At 38.3% G+C, this 27,659-nt stretch overlaps 1 protein-coding gene and 1 pseudogene across 1 annotated transcript; both read right to left on the reverse strand.

Annotated features, from left to right (window-relative positions):
* Positions 1 to 4,107: 4,107 nt before the first annotated feature.
* On the reverse strand, positions 4,108 to 5,953 carry LOC126783959 ((-)-germacrene D synthase-like; annotated as a pseudogene).
* Positions 5,954 to 14,029: 8,076 nt separating this feature from the next.
* On the reverse strand, positions 14,030 to 26,421 carry LOC126785400 (carboxypeptidase SOL1). Its single transcript, XM_050511078.1, is given in 15 exon segments — positions 14,030 to 14,930; positions 15,417 to 15,480; positions 16,417 to 16,500; positions 21,201 to 21,263; positions 21,735 to 21,837; positions 22,001 to 22,126; positions 22,841 to 22,887; positions 23,674 to 23,778; positions 24,132 to 24,254; positions 24,473 to 24,568; positions 25,357 to 25,413; positions 25,518 to 25,548; positions 25,718 to 25,813; positions 25,896 to 25,962; positions 26,208 to 26,421. Coding segments are annotated over 15 exon segments (1,425 nt in total). The 5' UTR covers positions 26,308 to 26,421; the 3' UTR covers positions 14,030 to 14,667.
* Between the last annotated feature and the right edge of the window lie 1,238 nt (positions 26,422 to 27,659).

Raw genomic sequence — 27,659 nt, forward strand, 5'->3', positions numbered from 1 at the left:
ACTCGGTCAGCTTCACAGCTGGTATGAGTAAATTAAATATGACTACTCAACAACATCACTACTTGTTTAGCACTATGTAAAACCTCAACATTTATCTCATTAGCACAACACTAACTCCCCAAATGACATTTACTCCACTACACCAACATCATCATGCTAGATGACGCTCAATAATTATTGAGCCATTCATGAGTTCAACACTTTGCCTCATAAATGATGTTCCACACAAACAAACTAATCATGAGTTCAACACTTTGCCCTATGAGTAGTAGGCTCAAACACTAGAAATATATTCATAAGTTCAGCACTTTTCCCCATGAATAGTAGACGTTGTCTATCGTCACTTGGCCGCCAATTGAGACAACAACAAATGACACGACACCACGCCACTTCACAACACCACAACACTCAACTCGATAAAACACACTCTCACAAGAACAACAAGGAAGAAAAAAATAGTGAATCCTGATGAAAGCGTAGTTCATGAATTCACAAAACCACACATAAATATAAGATGTATAATCCCTGCATGAATTTTAGTTCAGGAGATTACACATAAAAGAAGCACAGAGTAAAGTTTAGTGATTCCTGCATAAAGCTTAGTTCAAGAAATCACTAAAACACACATACAAGACTATATAATAAGAAACCACAACATCAATTATCAACTACAAATGAACTAAACACGCATTTAACATAGTCTCCTATCCAACAACCTCTTTTAAAACAATTTTATTAAAATTCCATTTTACTTACCCATGAACCGTTGATGATCCAGTCCATGTATTTTCAAAACAATTATATTTTTAGAACAATTTAAAGGTTTTTGGATCAAAGACTATAATAACAATCACTACAACCTTAACATCATGAAATCCCACAACAATATCACGACATACCACTCAAGCAAACAACGACATCGACACACTCACAACCATACCAACCAACTCACTCACACTTTCTTTGCCAATATGGCAGGAAAAAAGGCCAAGCAATTTGGACTCACCGTACACCACTCCACATTCACAACTCTTAAACAACTTCTTTTGCCAAAATGGCCGACACCAAGGCAAACAACACTCTCACAATCATACAATAACAATCATATCAGAAGGTACATTTTTCTATTCTGGTCAAACAAACACACATACACTTCAACAATACAGTAATCCTTCACAAACCTCCAATTTCTTCACACCTCACCATCCTAACCTCACAGTCTCACTCCAAACTTAACCAATATAAGTTAAATCAAAACTTAGGGAAAATAACCCCTTAACCTTACATAACTCTCACCAAAACTAACTTCATATCCTAACTTAAAATCTTCTTCTCTAAACACCAAAATAATGGCCTAACCACTTCCATTGTAACAAAGCTCTCACAGGAATTCCATCAAACACCTTACGTGTATTCCCTAAAACCCTTCCACTTCTCACAACCAAAACTCCAAAACTTAAAAGCAAACTAACTCAACTCTTCTCTACAAAGACACCACTGACCTTCTACCGGCCATAACAACCCAAACACTTTTACATCCTAAAAATTACCCTCACACCAAACACACACATCTACACAAAAAATCTCACAGACAAACTGACCAAACCTAAGTTAAACTACCTCAACACTTTCCAAATGTAATTTCAAGTGCTGGGTTAGAAATCTCACCTAACAGAAACGTCGGAATGACAAGAGAGCTGCCTAAGTGCAGCTATGACTTATCAGTCACTGAAACAACTGCATGGGAGCCGAGTTCCACTCCAACAACCTTTCTGCTTGCTCTAGTGTGACCCAAGCAGCTAGGACCCCCAGGTAGAGCTACCTCCTTGCCCAGAACCTGTCGGCCACGCCTGACATGACGGTGGCAAGTTTTTGCCGATTCCTCCAAGTGTTGCAGTGGCTGCTAAGCTTCAAGGGTTGTACACAACCAATGCCCAGTTGAAGAGAGGGGCTACCCGGTCACAAGGAATCCAGCAACACCAAAAACCATGGCCGGAAGGTGAGCTCAATGATGAAGTTGGATTTTTTAGAAATGGAGAGGAAAACGGTGGGAAGAAGCAGAAGAAAGAAATGAGAAAACAAAGGAAAGGAGAAATCTCGGGTTGGAGAGAGAGAAGGAGAAGATGAGACTAAATAGATATTTTCTAATATTTCCTCGCCCCATTTTACCCTTCCCACAACAAACTTCCGTTAAATAAAACTCGCTTCTACGACCTCCAAAAAAATACATGCTACATGTCTACGAACTTGTTTTGACGATCTCTACGACTTTTGTAAAGGTAGCTTTCTTAAAAGAGTGACGGATTTAAAGTCAACTCTTTGGTCAAACGAATTTAATCAAATAACGACTTATTGGTTCACAAAACCAATTCTTACTTTGAATGAAGGCTATTTAAAGACGTAGAACAAGATTATAACCACTTTATTCATTCCATTAAACTCTGAGAATTATAAGAAATGGAAACAAATATTCAGATTATTACAAAACAGATCCGAGCGAGTAGGCGTTGATTCTCGTCAGAAACGGAAATAAGAGCGGTGGCGATCTTGGCGGCTGCCGGGTTGGGGGTCGACGACGTCGGGTCTGATACGAGATAAGCCGGAGTGATGCCTAAAAGTTATTGGTGGACTAACTGGGCATTGGGGAAGGCCCGATGAGAGCAGTCATTGATTCGACGAGATGTAGGGCCGCGATGAGGCGAGAGATGATGAGGCTAAATCGAGGAGGGGAGGCGGGCTGTGCAAGGACTCTTGGCCATGCAGGGGCAACGAGCAAGGCTGGCCAGCAACAGGCTCGGCGTCGTCGACAAGCTGCAGGCCTTTTGTACCATCAATGCAATGATTTTGGGATAAGGCGGCGGCGCTTGTCACATCGACAAGCACATGTCGGGGAAGAAGACATATGACAGAGGAGATGCACCATGGGTGCCCATATCAAATTTATGGGTGCTCTAGGTGGCTGTGATTTCTGATTTCCTTTTTTCTTTTCCGACAACTATTTGTGAGTGTCTATTCTATTTTCTGGTGATGCTAAGAAAAAGGAGGTTATTGGAAAAAGGATTTTAGTGCTAAGGTTAATTTTTCTAGTTGCTTCGTCGCTCAGACACTTTAGAACAAAGTGCATGATAACATGTTCGATGAGGAACAAAACGAGAATAATAACAATATAATAGAACATAACCGAACTCTTTATTGATTGATAATGGACATATATATAGACATTACATATGAAGTATCCCGAAGAATCAGAGATTCATATCTATTACCTTAATCCATAATCTACTCCAATAAGAAAATATATTTAGGCTAAGACACACATAATGATAGAACCGTAATATCCCGAAACATATAATATATATATATATATATTATACAAAAAAAAACAAACATAATAACAAATTTGTAGTTTAAGTAACTCAAAGTCTCAAATAATTTAAATAACTTAGTGTTCTACATTCAAAATAACACAAATATAATGAGAGATCTAAGTATCAACAAGAGGGAATGAAGGGTTTCCTCCCGCTAGACGGAGATTGACCCTCGAGTGCAAAGGCAGAAGGGAGCTCGGCGACTCGACGGGAGGTCGAAAATATATCGAAATAAGTCATTTGACTTAACAAAGGTACATCTAACCCTTCATTTTTTATAGAAAAAAAAAACTCTTATTTTATCAGAAACACGCAATTCCATTTCAAAAGCTTGCGTTTCCACCACGCTTCCGAAACTCCTTTATCTGGAAACACTATTCCAAGCATTTCCAGGCGCTTCCGTCGTGGTTCTGTAGTGTTTCTGTTTCGGAAACGGGAACCACACCTTCCCCTACGTGTCCATGCTACATTAGTAAATACATGACAATATCGAATGATGAGGGAAACAGAAGGGAGTGATGTATATGCCATATATAGCTGATCATATATATGTGTGTGTGTGTGATCTACACATTAGAATCTAAATATTGAACGGTGGAAATGTTGAAATGTGATCAAGAAGTTGGTCAAGTGACTTATCCCTTTAAAAGACAAAAAAAAATCCCTTAGTTAATGATTCCTTGATTAACTTCTTTGTCCCTGATTCCTTGATTTGATACGATTAATGCCTAGTTAATGATCAAGCAGCTAGCTTGTACACATGTAGTTTTGTTACCTTGTGACCAACAATGTCATCCATGCACCTCGAAATGGTTCTGAAGCTGTAAAAATCTTAGGGCCCTTGGACATCCACTCAAAGGGCTCCTTTGTTACATTGTGGCCCATGCCAACAAAAGCTAGAGTAAGAGCCATCGCACCTACCCGGGTTACAAGTGCAAGTTCCATACGCTCCTCCACACTTGGGATGTAGTCGTCATTAAAACATTGGGCTAGCATGCCAATTAACAAATGGTGACGCTAATCGATCAAGTGTAAAATCATATGAAAATCGATTAGTTAATTTGTACCGCCTCTTTCGCATAATGGACTCGCTCGGTATGATCTTCCTTTGTTACCCATTTCATCTTCAACCTCTTCGCCTTGTAACAGAGTTGCAGTTTTCGGGGAAGCTAATTCATGCAGTTGATATCCCACCTATAATCAGATCAAATTCACCAATGTTAAATTCTATATGAGAGAAATAATTAAGGATAAAAATAGCACCGACCACAAATAGCACTCTACAAGTCTATCGATCTCTTGCCAATGTTAGCGTTTATAAAACGTGCTATTTGAGATGAGGAAGTATCGATGCATATATTTACAAGTATATAAATTATCGTAGTATCAGACAAGATTGTATATCATTATGTTCGTCTTTATCGATCATAGCCTTCTGGTCAAGACGATAAAATAATTAAGGCCACAAGAAACAATAATTGCATTCAATGCAGACTGATGCAAACGTTCTGAGTTTTAGATAACTGGCTAGCTAGCTCACTCCAAAACTTGCTCGCATGTGTGGATAATCTTATATTCTTATTAGAGTTAGATCATGTTCATTTACATATATACCTGGAAACAACTAAGCTCCTTTTTGTGCAGCGATTGTACTTGATTGAAATCCAACTTTGCAAGTTTTAAGAGAGCTGGGTTATGGGACGCCATACTCTGGTAGATAGAGATGTACTTCTTGGCCTCTAGCTTTGGTATGCCCTTACGCGGTAGCTGCTTCAAAACATGAGTTACTTGTACTGTCAAGTTAGGGTTGCTTACCATTGCATTAAGATGAGTAGTAGTGAAAGCCTGAGCTTCATCCAATATATCTTCCCCATGAACTGCCAGATGTGCAGCTTCATACGAATTTGTCATGCCTGGTATATCAGTAACCAAGCTTTCCATGAAGTTACCTTCGTCATCTTTAGACTTGGTACGTAAACATTTCTGCTCCATTAATTATCAGTGAATGCGTACGCACGTCAGATATCTTTATCTTATCTCTTGCACTAGGAGAAAAAGGAGGCGATGCAGATAATTACCAGCTGAGACATTGTACCCATGATGTCTGAGCAACCGAAATCGCAGGGTGACATTGTGAAAGTCATCATTCTCATGAGATTTATTGGCGGTTGTTGCATATATTCCCTTCATTGCTTCGTCTATCTCTGTTTCGAAGTGACAAGCTACACCTAGACGCTCAACTGCATCGATCAACTTTAATTATTCAGAAGTATCACGACCAGCAGACGATGCTAACAAATCCATTCTCACTACTTGTTTAAGTTCTTCAATTTCTTTTTCTCTACGAGCATTGGTAATCTGCCCACCAAATCAAATAAAGGCATGATTCTAAGGGCAATAAGTTAAAACCATACAGAAACTATGTACGTATTATATATTTATATATAATTTCCATTGATTTACTTACAGTACGTGTCTGTGGTATCATAGTCAAGAAAACGATCTCCCCAAGGGCTTGGAACATAATCTGCCGTTGGACAACTTCGTTTCTGTTTGGGTTGAGCTGCTGAGTAATGGGAAGACATGGCCAATAGGATCTAGGGTTCGGATAATCTAGTTGATGAAATTGCTTACAGACCCATGCGTATTTATAATATATGAACTTAGAGGATCGGAGTGAACTTATATTATGGCCATATGGAGTTGGCTGCCCAAAGGGCTTTTTTTTTTCTTTTACTTTTTTTTGTAAAAAAGGGCACTAGTATTACTAAGCTTTTTTTTGTATCTTTCTTGTATTTTTGTATTAAAAGAAAATAAAACTGAAAACCAATATAGAGGAATATTACGTACATGAACATCCGAGCTACATTGATTCCCAGATCCAGGAGTGATCAATTGGTTGGTTCAAGTAAATTTTTATAAGGAAATAAACAGCAACATATGCACTTGGAAAATAGACCTTATTATCAATATTTATTTATTATTCATATAGCCTGTTTACTTTAGTGCTTATAATATAATTCATTCAGCCTGTTTGACAAAATCTATCTTCCTTCTCTTGTTTTTGTCAACTTATCATGTCCAGTGAATCTTGCATAACCAGTGCAACTCTTTTGGATAAAATTTTAAAAGCTTCCAACAAAACAATCCAAAAATCATCATCCGATTCCCAAATCTGGATAAGATCCAATCTCTTAAGTCTGAACAAGATTGGTAGGTACACCAGATTCCAAAAAATTGAATTTTCTGGATTTCTGCAAGTTGCGTTTTCCTTTTCTATATTTTTATTTGTGTTTTGGAAAGAAGATGGATATATTGATTTTTATTTTTTTTTTAGATATGTAGTCTATTGGAAGGTATCGATGAGGGGTTAATGGAGATAGTTTCGTTAGAGGATAGACAAATCACCATTGTCCCTCTGCATGCATGGTTTAATTTTTTTTTTCCCCTTGTTGTGTCCCCAACGTTCCACTTGAATCAGCTGGCAATCAGTGAATCACAAGTTTCGAAAGAGCATATCAGAAAAATGCTCCATCTGAATCAGATGGAACTAAGAGTCTAAGACCAAACAATCCTGATTTCCTGATGGGAAGCTAATCAAGCTATACACTAATTAAGAGAACATACGTACATTATTGGAATTGGCTTTAATTGAATGTTGGATAAAACCCAACTTGTGGATTAGCCCACTCTGATCACGTGGGGAATGCATGCCTAGCTAGGTTAATTAGGATATATATGCTAGGGTATATATATATATGTTGTGCCGTCAACATATTTGGTGTGAGAGGGAATTTGTAATCAACCTAAGAGCAAAGGCAGTAGCTGCCGAGTTGGGTTTTGAGTTAGAGGGTTTTAGTATAAACCTCTATTGTATTCTCTCCAATTGATTATAGTGGAAGTTTTCGCCGGCTCCGAAAGTGGACGTAGCTCAATCACATTGATTGGGTGAACCACTATAAATCTTGTGTTCGTGTGTTTGTTTTTCTTATCGTTGTTTGGTTGTTCCATTATTTCCAATACTGCTGTTTGTTACGCTTCCGCACAACAAACTGGTATCAGAGCACTTGTTCTGAACTGGAAGTTGATTATTGATTGGAAATCATGGGTGACGGTGATGATAAGAAGAAGAAAGATGGCTCGTCGTCTTCGGGTTCTTCACGAGCTAGACCATCAATTTGTAGTGCTAAATTTGAAGTTGAGAAGTTCGATGGAACAAATAATTTTGGCATGTGGCAGTGTGAGATGATGGATCTCTTGGGTCAACAAGAATTGGATATTGCTCTTGAAGACAAACCGAAAGATATGGACGATGCAGAATGGAAACAGATTAATAAATGGGCTTGTGGTTCTATCAGAATGTGCCTTGCTAAGGATCAGAAGTTCTTTATTATGAAGGAGACTTCGGCAAAGGAGCTGTGGAAGAAATTAAAAGACCAGTACATGGTGAAGAGTGCTGAAAATCGGTTTCACCTGAAGAGGAGACTTTTCCGTTTCGACTACAGACAAGGTATTTCTATGCCTGAGCACATCAGTGATTTCAATAAGATAATTGCAGATTTGGTTAATTTGGATGTCCAAATTGATGATGAGGATAAAGCTTTATGTTTGCTAAATTCTCTTTCTGATGATTATGAACATTTGATTACAACATTGTTGCATGGAAAGAATGAAGTGAAATTTGATGATGTGTGCAATTCTTTGATTAATAATGAGTGTCGAAAGAAGGAGAAACAATTGCAAAGCAGGGTGTCAGGTGAAGCACTTGTAGTCAGAGGAAGATCTGATGACAGAAAGTCTGGTGGAAATAGAGGTAAATCTCGTTCCAAGTCAAGAAGTAAATTTCCTGCAAAAGATGAGTGTGCCTTTTGTCGTCTAAAGGGGCACTGGAAGAAAGATTGTCCCAAGTTGAAGAATAGAGACAAGAAAGGTTCAGAAGTGAATGTGGCAAAAATTGAAGATGATGATGACTTTGATTTTGCTTTGAGTGCAGATTACTTTGAAGACATTGAGATTGATTTTGCTTTGGCAAGTTTATTGGCACTTGATTATTCTGACAGATGGATAATGGATTCTGGTTGTACCCACCACATGTGTCCTAACAGGGAATGGTTCTCTACTTTGAGGGAATTGGATGGTGGACTTGTTCTCATGGGTAATGATAGTCCTTGCAGAACTAAAGGGCTTGGTACAGTTCGTCTGAAGATGCATGATGGGAGTGTTAGAGAATTGACAAACGTTCGGTATGTTCCGAACTTGAAGAAAAATCTGATTTCTTTGGGAACTTTGGAGTCAAAGGGGCACAAAATTATATTGGAAAATGGTGTTGCTAAAGTTGTTTCTGGTTCACTTGTGATTATGAAGGGTACTAGAGAAAGAAACTTGTATTTTCTACAAGGGGGTGCAGTTACAAGTGAAACAGCAGTTTCTGAGACTACAGATGATGCAGACACTACCAGATTATGGCACATGCGTCTTGGACATGCTGGTGAGAAAGCAATGCAAGGATTGGTGAAGCAAGGCTTGTTGAAAGGTGCAAAGACTTGCAAATTGGAGTTCTGTGAACATTGTGTTTTGGGAAAGCAAACTAGAGTGAAGTTTGGTACAGCGATTCACCAAACTAAGGGAGTTTTAGATTATGTTCACACAGATGTATGGGGACCTACAAAGACTACATCTATGGGAGGTAAGCGGTATTATGTTACTTTTGTTGATGACTTCTCTAGAAGAGTATGGGTGTACACCATGAAGCATAGAGATGAAGTCTTAGATATATTTGTGAAGTGGAAGAAGATGATTGAAACTCAGACCGGTCGAAAAATTAAGAGGCTCAGATCAGATAATGGTGGTGAGTACAAGTCTGATCCGTTCTTGAAATTATGTCAAGATGAGGGCATTGTGAGGCACTTCACAGTTAGTGGAACACCGCAGCAAAATGGGGTAGCAGAACGCATGAATCGAACTTTGTTAGAGAAGGTTCGATGTATGTTGTCTAATGCTGGATTAGATAAAAAGTTCTGGGCAGAGGCAGTTACATATGCAGGCCATCTTATTAACAGGCTGCCTACAGTTGCAAATGATGGGAAAACTCCTATGGAGGTATGGTCTGGAAAACCTGCTACTGATTATCATTACTTACATATTTTTAGTTGTCCTGCTTATTATCATGTCAGGGAATGCAAGCTTGATCCAAGAGCAAAGAAAGCTATTTTTATGGGTTTCAGTGATGGTGTGAAGGGATTCAGGCTATGGTGTCCGGATACGAGAAAAACTATTGTGAGCAGGAATGTTACATTTGATAAGTCTGTTATGTTTAATCAGAGTGAGCAGAATATTTCTCAGAAGCAGAAGGTGGTTGTAGAGAGTTTGGAGCAGGTGGAGCCTAAGGAAAAAGATGATCAAGCTCCAGATGAATCAACCAATGAGGATAGTAGTATTGAAGTAGAGGCTCAAGCTCAGGAGTCTCCACAAAAGGATGAACCTATTGCAGTTAGAAAGGGAAAAAGAGATGCTCCAAAGCCTGCATGGCTTAATGATATGGTGACTTATGCACTTCCAATGACTGAAGAAGAAGTTTCTACTACCTATGAAGAAGCTGTGATACATTCAGATCAGGTGGAGTGGGAAAAGGCTATGGGTGAGGAGATGAAGTCTCTTTACAAGAACAAGACTTGGGAGTTGGTTCAGTTACCACATGGGAAGAGAGCAATTGGCTGCAAGTGGGTATTTGCTAAAAAGGAAGGATCAAGGTACAAGGCTAGATTGGTAGCAAAGGGCTATGCACAGAAAGAAGGAGTAGACTACAATGAGGTATTTTCTCCAGTTGTGAAACATTCATCTATTCGTATTCTTTTAGCCTTGGTTGCACAGTTTGATCTTGAGTTAGCACAGCTTGATGTTAAAACTGCTTTCTTACATGGTGAATTGAAAGAGGAGATTTATATGACCCAGCCGGATGGTTTCAAAGTTGCCGGTAAGGAAAAATTGGTTTGTAAACTGCATAAATCTCTATATGGGTTGAAGCAATCTCCTAGGTACAAACGATTTGATAAGTTTATGTCTGGTCAGAAGTACACAAGAAGTCTTTATGATCCATGTGTTTATTTTCGCAAGCTACAGGATGGAACCTTCATTTATTTGCTCTTATATGTTGATGATATGTTGATTGCATCTAAGAGCAAGGTGGAGATAGATAAATTGAAGTCACAGTTGAGTTGTGAATTTGAGATGAAGGATTTGGGAGAAGCAAAGAAGATTTTGGGCATGGAAATTGAAAGAGACAGATCTAAAGGCAAGGTTTGTTTATCACAGAAACAATATTTGAAGAAGGTACTACAACGGTTTGGCATTGATAATAAAACTAAACTTGTAAGTACACCTCTTGCCTCTCATTTCAAGCTTAAATCTTCTATGTCTCCTAGTACAGATGATGAGAGAAAATATATGGCTAAAGTTCCATATGCTAGTGTTGTTGGTAGCTTGATGTATTGCATGGTGTGTACTAGACCAGATATTTCACAGGCCTTAAGTGTAGTGTGCAGATATATGCATAATCCAGGTAAAGGCCATTGGCAAGCTGTGAAGTGGATTCTACGGTATATTCTTGGTACTGTAGATGTTGGATTAGTTTTTCAGCAGGATAAGATGAATCATTGTGCAGTTAGATATGTGGACTCTGATTACGCAGGTGATTTGGACAAGTGCAGATCAACTACAGCTTATGTATTTACTCTTGCTAGTGGAGCAGTGAGTTGGAAGTCGAATTTGCAACATACTATTGCTTTGTCGACTACAGAAGCTGAGTATATGGCTGAAACAGAGGGTACAAAAGAAGCTCTTTGGCTTCGTGGTTTGCTTGAGGACTTGGGTGTAATTCAAGACTATGTGGATGTTTATTGTGATAGTCAGAGTGCTATTCATTTAGCAGAGAACCAGGTTACTCATAATCGTACTAAGCATATTCATGTCAGATTTCACAAGATTCGTCAATTGGTGGAGGATGGTGACATACAACTCCTGAAAGTTGGAACTGAAGATAATCCTGCTGATATGTTGACAAAGTCAGTTCCATTGAGCAAGTTCAAGCATTGCTTGGACTTGATTGGTGTTGGCAAAATTTGAAATCCCTAAGGGGATGTCGGAGCGGCGATTGGTGTTGAAGTTCTACTTTGGAGAATTTGTTTCAAGTAAAGCCAAGGTGGAGATTATTGGAATTGGCTTTAATTGAATGTTGGATAAAACCTAACTTGTGGATTAGCCCACTCTGATCACGTGGGGAATGCATGCCTAGCTAGGTTAATTAGGATATATATGCTAGGGTATATATATATATGTTGTGCCGTCAACATATTTGGTGTGAGAGGGAATTTGTAATCAACCTAAGAGCAAAGGCAGTAGCTGCCGAGTTGGGTTTTGAGTTAGAGGGTTTTAGTATAAACCTCTATTGTATTCTCTCCAATTGATTATAGTGGAAGTTTTCCCCGGCTCCGAAAGTGGACGTAGCTCAATCACATTGATTGGGTGAACCACTATAAATCTTGTGTTCGTGTGTTTGTTTTTCTTATCGTTGTTTGGTTGTTCCATTATTTCCAATAATGCTGTTTGTTACGCTTCCGCACAACACATCTGCCATACGTACTCTATTAAATTACTCGAACGAAGACCATCATTATCTTAACTCGGAGTTATACTTGATCACCATTTGAGTTGTCGAAGTGCTTAATTAAGGAAAATTCATGCAGGTGGGCAGTGATAAGGGACGACGTAGTGTATTGTTGCACCACACTCTGATAAGTAACTTGGTTATTTCTCGCGATGCTGAGCTAACTGATAGTAGCTTTAATTCGAAGATTTCGAATGTAATCGTACGTAGACAGTGGAGAAACGATGGGAAAAGTTTGAGTAACACCTTGTATTTGTCAAATCGCTTTTCTCTGCAGAATGCTGAACCTCTGTACAGCAATAATTTCCTGAAAATAAAGGACCGTCTCCAAGTTAAAACGTTTGCCACGCAGACACAGTCACAAAATCCCAATAATATTTTGTGATAAGAATAGTGTTTTAGTGTCAATGTGTGCGCTCCTGGTAAGACCATTTGAAGCAATTAAGGATCTAGCATTCATATGATATAATGTCATGTATGTTTTCCCTTTCACATTATGTAAATTTATATATACGTGAATGACCGAATATTTAATGAGTTCATCCATATTGAGGCTTACTACCTTCCCCATTGATGTGCTCATATTATCCTATATTTCTATACATCATATCCTTAGTTATTTGTTTAGTTCTCTAATTTATGATTGATTTATGTTATTTTAGTGTGTTTCTAGGTTTGTGTCAAAAAGAGAAGAAAATAGATTAAAATGAGCTAATACATATTAAATGACGATTATGTTCTTCATTGTCAGAATCTGCATGTGCAGAACGTCCAACTTTGCCGAGCTACTGTGAGAGTTCCAGATCGAATCAGACCATGAACTTTATACCATTGGAAAGATACGAGTGTCTATTTTATGCAGGATTTTACGGATATTGATTTCGATACTCTGAGAGGAAGTTATAATAGTTTGAGTTACGAGAAGTCATAGTTGAAACCTTCCCAGGTTCACTAGCATTCATGGAGAACTCAAGTTTCATGGCACAAATGCATCAATTTTAATACATCAAGGTCAATATTATATGGATTCCTACTTTTACAAAAGATATTTCAAGGTTTTCCCATTTCATATCAAGTTAGAAGTTTTAAACCAAGTCTTACAAGGAAACTGAAGTCAAAGATGAGCAATAATCTTCCCTATATAAAGGAGCACGAATTTCATATAAGAGAAGGTCTCCCGAGCACAATGTAGACGCCAAAGGAGCAGAGACCATTTATCCATCTTCCCCATTTCATTCTTTTATGTTTTTGTTTTATTTTCCTTGGTTATAGTTTGTTAAACCTTTTTTCTAGGGTTAGGATGATGCCCTTTCAAGATTGTTTATGTAGTTTGATGTTTTATCGATGGATTTATAATTTCTTTATGATGAATGCTTAGTCACTATTTGAATTGATGATTTATGTTTAAGTTCTTTGATTGATCACCTTAAGACCTTGCATATAGTAATTCGAAGATAAATTTGAAGGAGAGATGCAATATAATTTATGAAGCTTCTTGTGATTAAGTGTGGTGAATTACATTGTTACTCGAAAAAGAATAATGGTTTGCTTGATTTCCTTGTTTTCTAGAACGGAATGAGTCATGCATGTTAAATTTATACCTGAGAATGATAGACTGCATAGCTAGGATATACGACCTTTACCCGAGAAGGAGAGTATCATACACTTAGGGAAAACTATGGTCTAGAGTACCTGAGAATGACATAGATACGGGAATTGTCATCTAGAGAGACGAAAGAATCTATTAGTTGCATTGATATATAAATATGATTGTTAGTGATTGATTCTGATACCCTAGGTTCTATCTTGTTTGTTTCTTTTATAATTTGTTATTTGAAAACCTAAAATCTATGTTCTTAGTTTAGACCAATTAAGTTAGGATTAAATCGATTCTCAATCCCTAGTTGGAACGACCTCGTGCGCTTGCGAGTTTTAATTAAAATTTCACATCAAATTTTTTGGGGGATGGGGATGATCGAATTTGAACAAGAGTTACAAGACCACCCAAACGAGAAGTTATAGTCGTGGAAAAATGTGGAATGTTGATGATAGAGAGTAACACACACTCAAAAAGGAGGTCAGATTGATCTCTTCAATAGGTGAACCGTCTGATGCCATTACATTCCTGCAACATCAAAGAAGCATGGCCTCTCATGGCCTCTCAGGCTCTCAGCACCTTATTTCGATCTCAACAGGGTCATATGCTAGGACTGATGTTTCATCCTCTTCCTTTTCTGAATCCTGAAACCCCAATCAAGGACCCAAGCTCGCAGTTTAAAACAACACAGGTCGAGCAGACCAAGCTACTTTACCAGCGAACGTGTGAGCAGTTATTGATTGAGTTGCTCGACGTTGGGCAGCTCCCAAGTCTTCTGGAGATGCCAATACGCATCATTACCAGCAAGTGCCAGAGAGGAGGTAACATCAGTGTGTGACATAATGGGCAGATTGTCGTTGTCTTCATATTTAGGCTTTGCAACCACCACAGTAACGTCCAGAGACGGACTTTGGCACTATAGCCTTCTTGAAATGAATGAGTGCAATTTTGATGTATATTTTGTCTATAAAACAAATCTGTGGTGTGTTTTCCTAAAGATATAGGAAAACAATCCTACAAAAGAAAAACAATTTACAGCCTTAAACCACGCCTAGCCTTTTCAGTCCTGCTAATTGTCTCTGTTTTAATCGACTAATAGTCCTCCTTCTGCATAAAAATAAAAAGAATCCCGCAATAACAATCATAAGCATATATACTTCCATACGGGTACCCCACATGATGTTCATACTATCCCATCTCCAAAAATCAACTTCAGGATCGAGAACAAAATCGACATTTGTGCCTGATTTTTCCAACCAAGTAACTGTGGTCTTTGATTTGTAACCAGGGACAATGGCTGTGACTGCACACACCACAACCGCAGTAGAATATAAGCACCCAGATTGCAAAGAGTAAAGATACGTGATTAAATAAAGGAATGGAAATGTTTGATGCTCCTGTAAATGGCATTCAATCACGAGAAAATATAATTTCCAAAAATCTGGTTAAAAGACTATTCATATTACAATCCTATTTCCTTTTCGTGTTAAACCTTATCTAACCCACATACCATTTAAAACGATTTCCTATTCATAAGTTGTAATGCAGATAGTTCAATGGCTTTTATTCTTACTACATGTTCTTCGCAGAGATATGTTGACATTAAAAATCATTACAGATATGGATTTGTTATTTCTGATGAGAATTAGGGTTAGCCACCAGCTGTATGACCATTGCCATGGTGGTCCATGACATGATCCAAGTTGAGTTTTCCTTTTCCTATTAATCATCAGTTATCATTTTGGAAGCATCCACCTCATTATAACTAGTTAATTTAATGTACAAATACCTTCATATCTTCCACCAGGGGCAAGCAAGCGATGGTAATCTGCAAAGGCTGTACCAGCTTCTACCTGTCGATCAAAATATGAGCTAAACAATAAAATTTGGTGCCTGAAAGTTTCATAAACTGACTGAAAGGCATGACATAGTGTAAAAAATTAAATTAAGAGTTTACCAAAAGGATAACAAGCCAATATATAGCTGTCAGTCGGAAGAGAGAGATGTTTATCTTCAAAAGTTTATACATATTCTACGAGGACATCTTAACAAAATTTTAAATTCTTGTCAGCTTCTCTTTTCCAAAGGATAATCTTCTTACATCTTCTCCTAAACCACAAGTTTAAGAACAATCGAGTTCATGCAACAAACAGATGACATCATCTCCACATTAAATCAATTGAAGCAACTAATGGAATATTCAGAGACCAAAATAGATCCAAAACCGCTTAGCAGAGAAACACCAAAGTTTTCTGATTCATAAGATTGGGTCGAACAAATTTAAACCTTATTTAAGTTTATCACTAAATAAACTTCCTTGCTAAAAAAAAATATCTGCTTGATTTTTAATAAACTGTCAGTTTATCACAAAATTCCTCCTTGGTATATTCTGCAATCATTATCAATTGGACCATTAGAATTTTTGAGGACTAACTTGTGAATTTATGTGCTAATAATCACTCTCTAGCTTATAACAATCTTGAAGATCAAACATGTTCAGTGTACTGACAATCAACTCAAGTTACTATGAGGAATGCGTTATTTAGATTATCATAGTCCAACTGTTGAAATAATTTGGCACATGTATTCAAACTAGATTAATTTACCTCAAGAAAAACAATTACTATTCCAAGTTTCCAACCATTTTGGAGGCTGCCATGCATGGGTAATGAACATCCAGTTTACGTTTAAAACTTCAGTTCAATTCAATTCTCATACTGTAGTTATATGAGAAAAGAAATGACGAAAAACATATAAATTTGAAGAATAGCTAGAGTAGGTGAACGAACCATGTAATCTATTCCTTTGATTGCAATAGCACCTGGCAATGGCTTCCCACCATCTGAGGAAATGATCATTCCATGTACTCCTGTCTGAAAAGTACAAGTTAAATAAAGATTCTTGCACCATTACATTGTAGTGAATCGGTCAACAAGTTAGTCAGAGAAACAGAACAAGCACAACAAACCAAGAGAAACAACCACAAAGAAAAGAACACATGAACACAGATTTAAGGTGGTTCAGCAAATAGCTTTGCCTACATCTACCGGACAGAAACACACTTCCACCATGATAATAATGGGTACACAAGAAAGACTAAGAAGACAAAGACTCTTCTCTTCCTATCTTTCTCCTCTCTGCCCTCTCTCACCCTCTAACCGAGAATGGAACACACTATGCTCTTTGTCTCTGTGATGCCTAAACCTATAGCATAACCCCTCCTTATATAGCCATAAGGACAAACATGTTTCCTCACCAAATAGGAATCCTATTCCTAATAGTGGTAGGCTATAAAGCCTCTTCTTTCTACAAGTAAACCATCATCAATAAGGATTCCCTATCCTTACCGGAACACCATACTCTAAGAAACTATCTTAGGAAAAACACATGGGCTGGAAAACCCAACAATCTCCCCCTCCAGACCATGAGGGAGGTACACCGGCGCGACTCCATCACCGGGAGTCTTCACCCTGGTCAGAAAACCCATTGGAAAAGGACATTTGGGACCACTTTTCCAGAACGCCTTTCTTCCTTATATCGCCGTCACCATGACGCCGTATGTCCGAAGAAGTATCACCCATTGCACTCAAGTCATCTTTATACACCAAGCTATGTGTCTTGTACAAGGAACGACAAAACTCTCCACTAGCAACGTCCAACGATCGATTCGTCAGCTTCCACTTCCCATCACCAATAAACTGGTGGAAACCTTGCCTGTCAAGAGCACTTGCAGACAGTATGTTGACACGTAGATCCGGAATGTGCCTCACATCCTTTAATGTCATATGGTAACCCAGATTAGTCTCGATGCAAATATCTCCTATTCCCGAAATCTTGGAGTAGCTTGAATTGCCCATCTTTAACATCCCAAAGCCACATGCCTTGTATGTAGAAAAGAGCTCCAAGTTGGAACTAACATGACAACTTGCACCCGTATCCACAAACCAATCATGACCCTTGTCACCCATATATAGACATTCTTGTAAAGTAAGAAGCTCATCCGAAACATCTGAAATACAAGCAGTATAGCCATTGTCTTCATCTTGGTACTTGCTTTTCTTTTTGTTTTGTTTCCACTTTCGACACATCCGCTTCATGTGGCCCTTCTCGCCACAATAGTGACAATCACCACTAAACCTTTGACCCGAATTCTTGCCTTTACCCTTCACATAAAGGGCTCTTGCGTGCTCATTGTCTGTGCCAACACTTTTTCTTCTTTATTCTTCGTTAAGCATGTTATCCTTAACGGTATCCATAGACAATACACCATTAGACGCAGAATTACTCAAGGTCACCACGAAAGTTTCCCAACTATCCGGCAAAGTTCCTAGCAGCAGCAATGCGAGTAGCTCATCATCAACCTTCATACCCATTGTCGACAACTGGTTGGTCACATTCTGGAAATTGTTCAAGTGCACAGCCACACTAGTATCGTCATCAAACTTCATGTTGACCATCTCTTTGATAAGGAATGCTTTCTTTGCAGCGGTCTTCTTCTCAAAGAGGGACTCCAATATCTTCCAGAGTTCTTCCGCATCAGTTTCTTTCGACACATGGTGAAAGACGCTATCATCAACCCATTGCCTTATCGTACCAACTGCTTTCCGGTGCAACTTTCGCCACTTCTCATCAGTCATATTGGTTGGCTTTGCAGCCACACCCTCTATGGGCTCATACATATCCCTACAACACAGGATATCCTCCATTCTTGGCTTCCACGTCACCCAATTCTTGTGGGTGAGTTTGATCATTGTGCCTTTCACATCATCATCCATTCTGACAACACCGATTTCAGCCGAACCCAACCTTCAACCAGGCTCTGATACCACTTGTAGTGAATCGGTCAACAAGTTAGTCAGAGAAACAGAACAAGCACAACAAACCAAGAGAAACAACCACAAAGAAAAGAACACAGGAACACAGATTTAAGGTGGTTCAGCAAATAGCTTTGCCTACATCCACCGGACAGAAACACACTTCCACTATGATAATAATGGGTACACAAGAAAAACTAAGAAGACAAAGACTCTTCTCTTCCTATCTTTCTCCTCTCTGCCCTCTCTCACCCTCTAACCGAGAATGGAACACACTATGCTCTTTGTCTCTGTGATGCCTAAACCTATAGCATAACCCCTCCTTATATAGACATAAGGACAAACATGTTTTCTCACCAAATATGAATCCTATTCCTAATAGTGGTAGGCTATAAAGCCTCTTCTTTCTACAAGTAAACCATCATCAATAAGGATTCCCTATCCTTACCGGAACACCATACTCTAAGAAACTATCTTAGGAAAAACACATGGGCTGGAAAACCCAACAATCTCCCCCTCCAGACCATGAGGGAGGTACACCGGCGCGACTCCATCACCGGGAGTCCGCCCAAGCTGACTTGATGCAGAACTATGTTGTTGGAGCATGCAGCTCCCCCTGATCAGGCCTCCCCTGATCGAACAACTCATCACCATGTCCCTGTTGGTGGAACAACTCTTGACCATCTTCACCCTGGTCAGAAAACCCATTAGAAAAGGACATTTGGGACCACTTTTCCAGAACGCCTTTCTTCCTTATATCGCCGTCACCATGACGCCGTATGTCCGAAGAAGTATCACCCATTGCACTCAAGTCATCTTTATACACCAAGCTATGTGTCTTGTACAAGGAACGACAAAACTCTCCACTAGCAACGTCCAACGATCGATTCGTCAGCTTCCACTTCCCATCACCAATAAACTGGTGGAAACCTTGCCTGTCAAGAGCACTTGCAGACAGTATGTTGACACGTAGATCCGGAACGTGCCTCACATCCTTTAATGTCATATGGTAACCCAGATTAGTCTCGATGCAAATATCTCCTATTCCCGAAATCTTGGAGTAGCTTGAATTGCCCATCTTTAACATCCCAAAGCCACATGCCTTGTATGTAGAAAAGAGCTCCAAGTTGGAACTAACATGACAACTTGCACCCGTATCCACAAACCAATCATGACCCTTGTCACCCATATATAGACATTCTTGTAAAGTAAGAAGCTCATCCGAAACATCTGAAATACAAGCAGTATAGCCATTGTCTTCATCTTGGTACTTGCTTTTCTTTTTGTTTTGTTTCCACTTTCGACACATCCGCTTCATGTGGCCCTTCTCGCCACAATAGTGACAATCACCACTAAACCTTTGACCCGAATTCTTGCCTTTACCCTTCACATAAAGGGCTCTTGCGTGCTCATTGTCTGTGCCAACACTTTTTCTTCTTTATTCTTCGTTAAGCATGTTATCCTTAACGGTATCCATAGACAATACACCATTAGACGCAGAATTACTCAAGGTCACCACGAAAGTTTCCCAACTATCCGGCAAAGTTCCTAGCAGCAGCAATGCGAGTAGCTCATCATCAACCTTCATACCCATTGTCGACAACTGGTTGGTCACATTCTGGAAATTGTTCAAGTGCACAGCCACACTAGTATCGTCATCAAACTTCATGTTGACCATCTCTTTGATAAGGAATGCTTTCTTCGCAGCGGTCTTCTTCTCAAAGAGGGACTCCAATATCTTCCAGAGTTCTTCCGCATCAGTTTCTTTCGACACATGGTGAAAGACGCTATCATCAACCCATTGCCTTATCGTACCAACTGCTTTCCGGTGCAACTTTCGCCACTTCTCATCAGTCATATTGGTTGGCTTTGCAGCCACACCCTCTATGGGCTCATACATATCCCTACAACACAGGATATCCTCCATTCTTGGCTTCCACGTCACCCAATTCTTGTGGGTGAGTTTGATCATTGTGCCTTTCACATCATCATCCATTCTGACAACACCGATTTCAGCCGAACCCAACCTTCAACCAGGCTCTGATACCACTTGTAGTGAATCGGTCAACAAGTTAGTCAGAGAAACAGAACAAGCACAACAAACCAAGAGAAACAACCACAAAGAAAAGAACACAGGAACACAGATTTAAGGTGGTTCAGCAAATAGCTTTGCCTACATCCACCGGACAGAAACACACTTCCACTATGATAATAATGGGTACACAAGAAAAACTAAGAAGACAAAGACTCTTCTCTTCCTATCTTTCTCCTCTCTGCCCTCTCTCACCCTCTAACCGAGAATGGAACACACTATGCTCTTTGTCTCTGTGATGCCTAAACCTATAGCATAACCCCTCCTTATATAGCCATAAGGACAAACATGTTTCCTCACCAAATAGGAATCCTATTCCTAATAGTGGTAAGCTATAAAGCCTCCTCTTTCTACAAGTAAACCATCATCAATAAGGATTCTCTATCCTTACCGGAACACCATACTCTAAGAAACTATCTTAGGAAAAACACATGGGCTGGAAAACCCAACATACATGTCTTAGCTTTTGCCCCAATGATCCAGAGTACAATATATAACAATAAATTGAAAGATAAAGGGTCAATATGCTTATGATTAATCTTCAGGATTACTATGTGATGCCGAGTTGTTAAGACGTTAACATGAGACGGCCTAGGTGAAAGGAGGAATATTCTATTCATATTGTACGGATATGAAATAAACATGTTCATTTTTAACCAAACTATACCTGTACTAGGCTAGCAACGAGATTAAGCATGCTGATTCTGTTGTATTCCCAAAGAGTCAGAAGCTGCACACAACACACATGAAACAGTTAAATTGTGGAGAGTCAACTTACAAGGAATAGCTGAGTTGGAAGGTGAAAATTGACTGTGCCAATTTATAAATCACCCAAAGCATCCATCAAACGTAGGACATCATTGGCAACAAGACCAAGGGCCATCCCAACTAATAAGTATTAGAACGTGTGAACCAAGCACAAGGATGATAAATCCTATCATTGAAACAGCTCAAATAACATGCAGAAAGAGTCAAAAACTAAGTGACACTACTCCTGAAATGTAGGTCAAGAACTACACCAACCACTGAAACATACACCATTCATGAGCACCTTGGGTAAGTGGACAGGGAAAAAATATAATGGAATAAAATACCCACATCAACCTTTTTTCTATTTTTTTCCCTCTGGGGGGGGGGGGGGGGACAATCTACCATGACTAAAGGTCACTATAATAGCAAATTCCAACAACTGATGCCCAACCTCATTAGCAGGAGGCCATTTGTTGTCACTAATCTCTAATGTCAATTCCAGACAGCCGCCATGTATGTAGTTCCAGTCTTGCATGCCTCCATATATGGGATACCTGCAACACGTGCCTTAAGAGAAAATGATGAACATCATACAAGAGAAATACCTATAAGGTAAATCATTGGTAGCTCGCAACTGAAGAAAGCAAAAAAAAAAACCATTTTCAATTCGTATGCACTTCTTCATTTTCTATACTCCATGAACATTACGCGACATACCAGGAAGCTCCATTTGTAATTCCTCCTTCAAATTCTTTGCTCAAGGACATGTTATAGTGAGAACGACTATACACACTAGCCAAGAACCGGAATGTTGAGTCATCAGGACATCCAAAGTACATTCTCCTGCAAATTAAATTTTATCAAACAAGAAAAGTAAGTGCAAAAGGTGTCTTCATCAGGCTTATTCTGGGATGATATGATAAAGCAAATAGCTCACATGTTTTTGGGATCCCATTGATAATTTATAGAGCACATTAAATCAGGCTTATTCTGGGATGATATGATAAAGCAAATAGCTCACATGTTTTTGGGATCCCATTGATAATTTATAGAGCACATTAAATGTAAACTTTGAGCGATAATGTTCGATTCATGGAATATACAGTACAAAAGAAAAAAGAAGAAGCCAAGGACATCAATATATTGAATTTCAAAGGCCAGAGAAAGTTAGACTTTGATAAAAAATTTAAACCAATATAAAAAGGGATCTTGAAGTAAAAATAAAGTAAACAAAACTTCCAATACGACGAAACATCTAGAACATGTATTACATGGAGAATCAGAAGTTTAGTACTACAAAGTAGCAAATAGGAAGATTTCAAAACTAATCCATTTACTTTTCGTGAGCATCCTTTTTTTTCCTTTTTACAACCAAATCTTACAACAGATGTAAGTTTAGCAGGTTATTTTCCATTGAGTAAACATTGTTTCAAGCTTAAATAACACCTAATAGAGAACAAAGGAATCAAGAAATAAGACAGCAATATTGAATTACAATGAGCATGGTACAATGGAGAAGGTCCGTGTCTTAACTCTTAAGAGATGTAAATTGAGTACCTTTTATCCTGAGTGCCATCCCATGGATAATTTGCAACAAGTGCACCCTGTAAACAAGTACAGGATTAGTGACTGATTCCTCCATATATTAATCAAAGAATGCATCATCCATGATGGGAAACAAATATCTCTTTGGAATAGTCAGCCTTGCTGGAAAGAAAAACAAATGCAGATGAAGGCTAAAGAGCACCTTCATGATGGAATCTTAGAGCACTATCCTTTTTTGTTTAAAAACAAATTACTCTCAGCTTGCTCCAGAGCAGTAACTTTTACTTCTAGAATCAACGGATATATATGCAAAATTCATACCTAATATTGGAAGAGATAATAACACCTTCACGATGGAATCTTAGAGAACTATCCTTTTTTGTTTAAAAACAAATTAGACTCAGCTTGCTCCAGAGCAGTAACTTTTACTTCTAGAATCAACGGATATATATATATATATATATATGTGTGTGTGTGTGCAAAATTCATACCTAATATTGGAAGAGATAATTACAGAAGGCAAACCTTAATATGCTCAAATATTCTCCATAAGTTTCACCAAACAAAATAAAAATTGATTTCCACCAGGACATTCAATATTATGTCAAACAGTTCTTTCGTTTAATTGTATCTTGTAACATCTATGCAAATGTCTCATCTCCTAGAGAGAACGCAGTGAAGTGCAGAAACTACTCCCTAATATACATGAGTATTCTCCAAACGTTTGGTGCAGGTCTCCATTCAGGTAACAATTCTACTTCTAACTGATTTTTATTTCAAGCTCAACAACCTTGTAATGCATTTACGAATATGCAAAAGTAAGGATTGTATAATCATGTAATTACCCCATGCAAGCTGGCAGATGCAGTGAAATGTATTCTTCTCAGCCACTTCATTATTGCTCTTGTTTCAGGTTGCAGCACATCCACATCATCATTCATATGAAAGAACTGATTTGCATGACAATAGCTCTTATCATTAAAAACGAACAATAAACTTCAGTAATGGAAGTTACAGAAAAAAATATCAATTAATCCAGACGTCCCACTATATTGCAATTGATCACCAGATTGGAATCCTTTTCAACTTAATCAAATGAATTTATAACAGAAATTAGAAATTATTTTATAACAGAAGGTACTCACGAAATTCATAAATTGTTTACATAAGCACATGGTCAATTTAATAGAATTGTTATTTGGGTATTAAACATTTAAACTGTAACTGTTAATGATGTCAGAGAGGATCTATAAGCTTTTATTATTATAACTGTTCAATATAGATCTACCACCCAAAAAAATACCTGATCCGGAAAATCTCGATTTAGGTCTATATCATTTGCATTACCACGTCTCCGTAGTGAAAATCCATCAGGATTCATAGATGGTAATATATGAAGATGCACCTTCTCCACGATCAATGTTGCCTGTGTTTACAAACAAACACGTGAAAGTAGTTTAACGAATATCAATGTATAAATTATACAATTATATACAGAGCCACTGCTGTATCTGCATGCTTTAAAATATAGACCTTGAAATTCATTAATAAAATCAGAAAAATGAGTTATAGGAACCAGAATGTGGCGAATAGCTTTACCAAAAGGTATAATAACATCAAATTTCTACAGAGAATGTTTAGTACCACAGGATCCGTCAAATAGTTGTCACATATCCAATTAGCAAGATGCATTAGAAGCTCACGACCTACAGGTTCATCTCAATGCACGTTGCCAATATACTGCAACACCAACCAAGTTCATAAGATCAAATGCTCAAACTAGCATTTTATATTTCCCAGATGTGTCGCAGGTAATTACATTCTGGGGACTGAATGAGGAATAAGAGGTAGGATTTCGAGAAAATACATCAAAAATAAAAGATACAGCAAAGAATTGCCAGTACAGCATATCATCTCAGCACCATGCCCCTCTTCCTTCCTCCAGAAAACTTATACCTCTCACACAATAAGGAAATACAAGAATTGGAACAACCAATCACACCTTAGGATCCCTAAAGGGATGCCATCATGTCAATGCAATTGAGCAAGGAAGCAGCTGATGATCTAAAGCATTTTCAAATTTCAACGAAAAATAACAATATCTCCAGGCTATTGAAAGAATACCATTTTAATTTTTTCTTTCTTTCTTGGGTCGTGATAACTGTGGGGGAGAGAGAGAGAGAGAGAGAGAGAGAGAGAATAATGATTTAATAAGAAACACTAGGAACACATCTAGTAATCAGGACAAGCAGTCCATCAAACACAAACAACTAGAAGACCCCCCCCCCCCCCCCCCCCCCCCGCGGCGGCAAACTAGGAGAACTATAGCCCAAAAAGAAGCAAGCAGTCTCTATCAAAATTCTTGCCACATCCTCCTAATTGTTGAAGATTCTCTTCTCTTGTTCCGTTCAGCCAAACCCACCACAAAGGAAACAAACTCATACCAAAAGTAGCTTGGATATGACCTTCATAAATCATATTAAAGAATAAAATTTGCAGGAAGCTTCTGTAAATTACATATCATTCACCTTAAATGCAGGTTCAGGCTCTTCCTCCCCCGGCTTATCGGAAATTTCAATTACCCACTACAAGCAAATGAAAAAGCATCAATTGTGATAGGTTACCCTGAAAATTAAAACTAGCACAGAAGAAAACAACAACAAGAAAGGAACTTGGGCCAAAAGATTACCAGAGGAACCCCATTGACACTCTCCCCAATACTGATCATCCATTCCATAAATCCCTCAACGGGAGAATCAAAAGAAAAGTCAGCATAATCATCCTGAAAAGTCCTACCACAAGTGCTAAACACAGTCCGACTATTGACCAACAATAAACTCCAATCTAGTACGTCATTCAAAAATAATTAGCACAAGTACAAGTAATCACCTGTAAACCCTGGAAATGTTGCTGCACCTTCGGCCAAAGTCCTGAATGGCCTTCTCCAGGTCAGAATTAGTCATGTACCCTTGCGCGACATCAACACTGCCAAACACATTTCCATTTTCATTACACAAATCCATAGTTCATCCGAAACTACAACAATCCAACATTACTAATGAATTACCTTGTCTGGGATCCATCGTCCCCAAACAAGTGCCTGCCAGCACCGGTTTCAGTACCATATCCGTAACCTAAAGACACCAAGCTTACAATTAGCTCAAAAAGACATTACACAACTAAACTCAGTTCAACAGCTTTCCTAGAACTCTAAAGCTAAGCTTTGTCGTGAAAAGAACCATACCAATCCGATCGACAACACAGCTATAATTTTAAGAAACAAAATATGAACAAATTGCTTCAGATTTCAGCTATGGCGGTTCAAATTTGATATGTAAGAGAATCAAATACATGCATGGTAGGAACTGGGAGAGAAGACCTGAGGGGTTGGAGTTGGGCAGGCCGCCACGAGCAATAGCGGGAAGAATAGAAGAGGAAAAGCAGAGGGAGATGAAGAGGACGGAAACAAGAAGCTTCATTCTGACGAGGAGGACGAAGACGAGGAAGCTTCAACATCCGAGTGAGGAAGGCATTCAACTAGTCGATGATGGTGCACTGAGATCTTGGAAGTCTTCGAATTATTTTTTCTTTCAATTTCAATGTCACGCAAAGTGATAGAGGAACAAAATCTGCCACTGAGACAAGAATTCGGGATATAACAAAAAAAAAGTCAGCAAGGGTAACTTGGGTAGTCTAGGAATTCATGGTATACGAGTTTAGCAAGGGTGGAGCCCCAAAATTTCACACCGATTCCTCCTTTTATTATATTCTAAGAGATTACATTAAGATTTATAGAATCTGTCCCAAGCGCATAGAGTATGGGGGAGCTTTTCCGATGCTTATTCTCCCATGAGAGGATTAGGTGAGCACCAAAAATATAATTTTTAATTAAATATATTTTTTCATCTCAATCGGTAAAATAGATTATTTGTACAAAATTCCAGCTAATTTAATAATTGTTAAACCATCAAAGTATATCAAATTAGTAAACAGACTAAAATTGTCAAACATGAACTGTTCAAATTTATAATGAGTAAATCACATTTATAAATGTGTTAACGATTTTCAATTTAAACAAAATTTTACAAGAAGGATCTACTCGTATAGAAACCCCAACTTAAAATTTTTTCAAGATAACAACGTCTTCTGCTTGAAAGTCAGAATTTGGGCTTTAATGTTTGTGAAGATGATTTCAAATTCGTTGTTTTTCGGTTGAAAGATGATTGAATCTATGGATATATATGTCTTCTCGCACATGTATATGTGTATATATATATATATATATATATTATATGAATTAATCGTCTACTGCAGCGCAAGAGCGTCCGAGTTAGTATTTCTTCATAAATTCAATTTGCTCAATCATGTCAATGTCGTTTTCTTCAGCTTCGGATATGACTCATCATTATCTTGTTGTTGTTGTGTTTTATATGTCTTCATCTCGTGTTTATTATATATGCAAGGAAAATTTTTACAAAGGGTACATGAAAATAAGTTCACTATTAATAACAATATATCAAGTTCTGAATTCTAAACTTTGGTACGTAAATTAAGAAATTTGTTGCATAATCCATACATTTGTCAATGACAATGCTAATGCTTATGCCATTGATCCTTTATTGAAGGGTAATGTAGTATTTCAATGATCTCTCTCTCTCTCTCTCTCTCTCTCTCTCTCTCTCTCTCTCTCTCTCTCTCTCTCTCTCTCTCTCTCTCTCCACAAGACCAACCTGAGTAGAGAAGATCGCATTCACCCTAAAGGCCTAAACTTCTAGCACTTTTGCTACGCCCAATTACCCGTGATTACTTGGGTATTAACACCTATGGTCAT

Source organism: Argentina anserina, chromosome 2 (genome assembly GCF_933775445.1).
Source record: "Argentina anserina chromosome 2, drPotAnse1.1, whole genome shotgun sequence".
Lineage (NCBI taxonomy): Eukaryota > Viridiplantae > Streptophyta > Magnoliopsida > Rosales > Rosaceae > Argentina > Argentina anserina.